The sequence below is a fragment of the Pagrus pagrus genome, assembly GCF_965226575.1.
Source record: "Pagrus pagrus genome assembly, chromosome: 4".
In the NCBI taxonomy this organism is placed as follows: Eukaryota; Metazoa; Chordata; class Actinopteri; order Spariformes; family Sparidae; genus Pagrus; species Pagrus pagrus.
The window spans coordinates 21,923,464-21,930,359 of record NC_140188.1 but is presented as its reverse complement, the minus strand read 5'-3'; the positions used below and the strand labels follow the sequence as shown (position 1 = coordinate 21,930,359).

General features: G+C 40.5%; 1 protein-coding gene across 3 annotated transcripts in view; it reads left to right on the top strand.

Annotated features, from left to right (window-relative positions):
* Window positions 1-6,896, top strand: part of kcnab1a (potassium voltage-gated channel subfamily A regulatory beta subunit 1a) — a 115,667-nt gene that overhangs the window by 75,147 nt on the left and 33,624 nt on the right. For all 3 annotated transcript variants that reach the window (XM_084351133.1, XM_084351135.1, XM_084351134.1), the window contains exon 2: window positions 2,462-2,505. In XM_084351133.1, the coding sequence (XP_084207259.1) occupies window positions 2,462-2,505 (44 nt within the window). The remainder of the gene's footprint in view (window positions 1-2,461; window positions 2,506-6,896) is intronic.

The window sequence follows — 6,896 nt, the reverse complement described above, 5'->3', positions numbered from 1 at the left end:
AAGGTTTAAAAGCTGAATTCATCTGTGCATTTCCATTGTTTGATGTTGAGGGCAGAGGCGTATCTAGAGTGAGCTAAAGGATCACGTGTTTGTTAAAGTTTGTTGTCTTTACTGCTTTTGTTACGTCTTTAGTTTTCTGCATTTTAAAGGTGCTGATAAAAATGTATTTTCCTGCATTGCGTGTGTCCTGCTTTACTTGTTTTAAGCGTTGTAAAAACTTTAACTGTGGAATCTGTGATCACCTGTTTTGTTCTCTCTGTACACAGTATGAAGCCCATAGGTTTCTTTCTCATTTCTCTTTTTTGTTGAGTTTCATAAGAGAAATGATGACTTGGATTTTAATTTGAGATCAACTGTGGAGTATCCTCTCTAAATAAGGTTCCTGAGCAAGTCAGAATATGCTGACCTAACATTTTCTGAAAACTGTGTCACCTGTACTCTACAAGCTGATGAATAGGAGCTGTGGTTTTAGCTTTGCACCTGCACAAAACTCGGAAGTCCGTTTTCAAAGTTTGTGTGTGTGTGTGTGTGTGTGTGTGTGTGTGTGTGTGTGTGTGTGTGTGTGTGTGTGTGTGTGCGTGTGTGTCCCCTCGAGCATCGGTTTAGTCATCGGTCCATGTCGTTCTCACAGGAAGCCGACATGACAGGACAATAACTGTTCCTCAGGCTTGATTGGTCATGGCAGGGATCTGCCAATCTACCTCACAGCACTGGAACAGACAGGAAGGACAGACTCTACTGTGTGGCTGTAATCATGAGTGGAACTATGCCTTTCCCGCTCCCAAGCCAAGCAACTTTCAACTCATTGTTTCGGTTTTACGGCCAGCAACTTTAAGATTTCCGTTAGCTGTCACTGCAATGCTGCAATCCATTGCAAGTTGAAGTCAACGTTTCCTTGTCGGTATTAACGACTTCCAATCTGAATGCTTGCATTTGCTTGGGAAAACATAGGCGCCCACACAACAACTACAGCAGCTGATTTAACAAGATTAGGGCACTTAAGAAAAGACAGGAGGAGTAGGCTCTGACTCGCAAAGACTTGTATCAAGCATAAATCAACTGAATAGGAGAGAAAATGGCAACTACGAAGTTGTTGTTACTGCACGATTCACCTCACAAACGCAACAATAAGTCCAGGCAGTTTTTCATGTCATCTGTGTTTATGTCAGAGAGGCGGGGTTTGGTGGATCTGGGAATTCTGACTTGGATGACGTTCCATTGCACGTTTCTGTGACGGACTTCCAAATACAATGGAACGCAGCATAAAAAACAAATATATGATACCAAACGACAGACAGACAGTGTTAGCAACTAGCTGGTGAACATAGTGGAGCTTTTAGCAGCTAAAGATACAGATATTTCCTTCAAGTGTTGCTGGAGACCAAAACAGAATGTATGTATGCTGAATATTAGGGTTGGACTTGAGTTGGCAGGTGACTCCAAATGAATGTTACTGTTGCTCCGTATCTCCAAAATATGATATATATGTATATATAGCAACATAGTGTATGAGAGTAACTTAAATGGCAACATCAACAATAATAATTCTTTAATTCATTCAGGGGATCCTCAGCTGGACCGGGTAAACACTACTGTCAGCATGTGCTTGATTTTTTTTCTTCTAATGAGGTTGTCAAGGCAGGTGTGGGTTTCTAGAAGTACAGAATAATTACTGCATATATCTAGGGATGCATGTATATACTGAAAAAAACAAAAAAGTCTCATTTTTAGCAGACTGCGGTGGTAATGACAAAGCAAATGAGGCCATTAGCAAGCTAATAACATGCATCCAGTATATATAGCGCACACACACACACACACACACACACTCTTCATCTCCATCCTGCAGTATAGAAGCTGTAATTTTGTTTGTCATTATTTTTTTCCACTGCTGCATTCGCTGTTTCAATTAACATTCCCCATTTTGTCTGATCGATGCCTTGAGGTTTTTCTGTAGTGCCTCCATCATTCTGTTCTTGGGTGTTTGTTCTCCTCCCCGCTGACGTTGACAATGGACAGTAACATTAAGGAGCAGATAACCTGCTCATTCTACTCTGAAGCTTCACTCCACACACGATGGGAGGCTGACCGTGTCAGTGCTGGAGGTCCAGGAGAGTGAAATTCAATTTCTGTCAGGAAAGAATCAGACGCACTGTCAAGCTGTCATGTGTTTATCTGAGTCAAAGCCACTCCAGCCTCTTGTAAAACTGAAAGGCCTGCTTGTTATTCACTTGACTGTCGGCCTCCTTGACATCATGCTGCATACACAATATTTCATCTACAGATAGGAAAGTCCGACTAAATACGACTAAAAAGTTTTAATCCAAGGTAGAGGTTGTAATGGGTTTGATTAATAGCTAATTCTCAGTTTTTCAGCACTGGTCTTCTGTTTGAATGATCTTATTTGGTTAAATAATGTACATTTACAAGAGATGTGATTCCTTTCTCTCTGTTATTGCAGGAACCTTGGGAAATCAGGACTCAGAGTATCTTGCTTAGGACTGGGTGAGTAGACTCTCTGGTTCACATCCCATAATGCACTCCTTCAGCAGGCCTTACTTAGGAAGCAACAACACCAATTACATGGACTAAATAAATAATATGACAACAAAAAGGTCTTTAGAAGAAGTGACTGAGAAGCTTTTCATTGAATCATTTAGACATTTAATCGAGTCACTTGGTAAAACATGGTCAAAGTATTAAATTCAGAACTGGGCTGGGAATTAAACTGTTCAAATGAGCCTGTTTTCTTATTAAAACAACAAATCTGCTGTGGTTTATATAATTCCCCTACATCCTGGTTCAAATGTCTTCACACAAAACGCGCGTACACAAACAAGCATAAAAGCTCACTTTTTGATTAAATGACTGACTGTAGCCCAATCAGGAATTAGTCGTCCAGCAGAGGTGTTTGTAGTATAGTGTGTGTTCGTGCGTGTGTGTGTGTGTTGCCATATCAATGTGGGTTGTTGGTAAAAATTCACTTTTCATATGAGAGAGTCAAAGCCACCCCCAACTCAGCTTCAATATTTAGCCTAAGAGTTGGAAGAAGACAGCACACACACACACACACACACACACACACACACACACACACACACACACACACAGACACAGACACACATAGCATACCTATTTCTGTCACCATGGAGAGCTCTCAAACAACAACAGAGGATTGTGTGTGTGTGTGTGTGTGTGTGTGTGTGTGTGTGTGTGTGTGTGTGTGTGTGTGTGTGTGTGTGTGTGTGTGTGTGTTTGTTTACTGGTTCTTGCTCTTTTGTTCTCGTCCACAAAAAATATTAGCCCAACGTTCTCATTCTCCTGGGTAGGACACACAAACAGAGACAGACAGTTGGATAAACTGTAGGTTCACGTCCTGCAGACAAGCTGCCCAGACACACCAAACTAACATCAAATAACGACTGGCCATGAAAGCCGCCTGTTCCTCAACTCGCCTGTGTCTCGGCCAAAAAGCTGCACTTGAACACACCGCAAGGCTAAAAGCCAACTAGCTTGTATGTTCTCTGTTTGTGTGCGAGAAGACAACTGTCCATGCCACCAGGTGCCGGTAATCTGTAATCCTCGTTCAAAAAGGGAAACCAGAAGACTCTGGACTGCGGGTACACAGACCCGTTGCTATGATGAAGCAGCTTTTGCCTTTCATTTACACATTACTCTCACTAATATAGCCCCCACTAAATGAGAATATCTGATAAAAAGTTGCAAATGGCAGTGGGAATGGGTTGAATCATGGACACGACATTGACTCAAGGGGCTCTCACTTCCTTTTTGTGTTTCTCTTCTCTTGCACTGATTAATCTGAACAGCCAATTTTTGTCACGACACAGATTCTACCTGCTCAGTCGGCTGAAAAGCCACTGACAAGGGCCGACTAGTGCCAAAGGTGCAGGGCACACTGCAGAAACGTGTGCCACAGACGCTCGCGACGGCAAAAACATTATTGTAACAATTGTATCTAGGCCTGCTAGATTATAATGATTGACGTAGTTCCACCATGTATAGGGAAACTGTAATTGTAATTAAATCATGAACATTGCTGTAAAGTTATTGGAAAAGTAGACTATCACAATTCTTTTTAGTTGGACTGTTTCTTCAAAAAGCCCAAACTGAAGATATAAACCCAAGGTTTGCTTTGTGCAGGAAAAGAAAAGAAAATGTGGTGAAAGAAATATCTGAGAAGGATCATTGATAGATGGAACTTTACACAACAGTGATGATTTACTGATTCATTTAGTTTTGTAATAATGTGGGAACATTATATATATTTTATTTTATTTCTATCAATATTCTACCATATTTCACATGTGCTTTGCTGAACATGCCTTCAAAAATGGTCAATTATTCAGGATCTTGAGCCTTAATGTATTGAAGTTTTAGGTTCCCAGTTTGACTAAAGACCGCATGAGATATGTATACGAGATATGTTCTTAATTTATACATGATTTCAAAGTGTAGTTTTAACTTTTAGAGAAAATATAAATCTTCATGAACTCCTGTTCGCTGTGACTGAAATATTTATTAGTTTTTCCTATCCAATTTCTGGTGGAAAACCCACTGCATCTGCCCGCGCTGTTTCAATTAAAGTAGCTGCACTCTAATATCATTTATAAATAAATCAAATATCTTCTCAAGTGTCCTCTCCACATCTCTAGAAACCTCCTTGGTTTTTAGATAAGGAAGTCAGAATTTGTGTTAAATCAAAACATTGCCCAACATGAACAGAATCAAATACAAAAACTTGACTCTGATGATAAATATTGAGGAAGTTCTGTTCACAAGAGATAGAGAGTTAGTAGCAGACCTGCAGGATCCTCTGGATTAGATAAAAAGCCATCGTCACCCTGCTCAGAGGAGGCCCTCAAGGGCTCAGATCAGCCACCATCCTGAAAATCGGATCAAAACTAGTTCTAGTTCTCATGGGATGTGAGCTTTAGCCAGCTTAGAGAGGCTGACCTTCACCAGGACATTTTGTACAGTCTTGTCCTCAAACAGTCTCTGCTTCAGTCACAGCTTTTTGGTCAGCAGTGGTAGCAGAGACTTGGGAGAAATCATATCCTGTCCAGGGAGATGTTTTTTGTACCTGCTGTGGCTTTAGTTTTGCATCTCCCCAAAACTGCTACCGATGTCCAAGTCGAGTCTAAGGCATACTTTAGCTGACTGAGCTTCCTCATATTTACAGAGGTGCTCTTGCTGATCTCATATGGATGCATCCTTCTTGCATGGATTTTAACTTGGCCTAGCCTGACTGAGTTTTCTCCAATGTAGTTTAAAGCAGCTCCAGCTCTATGACCATATTTTGCATGAGACACCTCCTGTTTTTAGTGTTAGTGTTGTCATTCTCAGGCATGACCTGAACAGCATTTCAAAGTCCCGCTCCACTCCAAAATCTGTTTTGTTCACTTGGATGTTTGAGCTTCATTGGAGAATGATGTCTGAGTTTTTTTCATAGTCATATGTTATATCGGTTGACCAATATCATCGGCCAGTTCTGGTCTATCACCAATATATTGTTATCGCCGTATATTTTGTTCAACATGTGCCAGTGAACTGATGTAATTTTAGACAATCAAGTTCATTGTTTTACTGTTAAATATCCTGCCTCCATTACGTACGTACCTTTGTCACAAGTATTTGATAAACACATTTGAGGGATTATTACAAATAATTTGGGTTTTATCTAAATTAGTTTTGAATGCACCAGTGTGATGATAAACGTTGCAGCTTCCAGTAAACACTTGTTTAGATGGGACTTTCAGTGTCAGTGTCTAGCAGTTACACTTTTGAAATAAAAAATATGTATATATTCGTAGATTCTGGACTTTTCATGAGGTAGAGGTGAGGTTTTTTTTTTTTTTTCATTTTATTAGCATTTATTTTTTTGTATAAATTACATTAGTATTCAAATCAGAGCACTTTCATTTGTCTTTAATATGTGGAAGAGATTTTTAATGTTAGATTCTGATTTAAAAACACAGCAACGTTTCTGCAAAGGGCACATCAGATGATTTGTTACAAATTACATTTAACACTCCAGCATTTTAAACATAATTTGAGTAATTTTCTCATTTCATACATGCAGATAAATACAGAAAGAGAGCACAGCTTCATGATGCACAGCAGCAGTGACCGCAAAATAGTTCTTTCCCCTTTTTTCATGATTTTACTTGTATTTCAGTTTTACATTGCTTTATCCAACACTTGTCCTGGAGCAGATGATCTTTCTCTGCCAAGAATCGTTCAATCTAAAAGGTACTCAGCTGAATACAGCTGTGCAGCACCAGAAAGTTGAACCAAAAGGGTCTTCCCTTTTGTTTTGGTAGATTAGATCCAAAAAGGCGTTTTGGTGCCATGTATAACTTCAGTTTTTCACGGTGTAATGTCTGGCTCCCAGGTTGTCTCTGAGCGCCACTGCCCCAGGTGGTGCACAGTAGACTGAGAGGTCTGACTCAAACTGGCTGAGCTGCGCGGTGCGGAAAAGGTCAGCATAATGCCAGCTGCCTGCCACATGCTGCGCCCAGGGCAGACATGATGCTGGCAGGGGAGAGAAGGAAGAGAGAGGGCAAAGAGCAGGATGCTAAACGGTGTTTCACTGTTTAACTTCAAAGAAAAGTGCCAAGATAGAGGAAAGGTGTTGTGTTTGAGGACGAGAACTGTAATGTTAGAGCAAATTCAGCAGGACACACGCACACACAAACTCATAATTCTGAATGACAGCGTAGTAAACACAAAAATTAATAAGACACACACTCAATCATGTTCAATCATGACTCAGTCATTTGTATCCATTTGTCGCTGGTTGTGGGAAGCACAGCCAGGAGATGTAACCGTCGCAGGAGTCTCACTTTTTAAAGAGCCAATCTGGAGCGGCACGATGG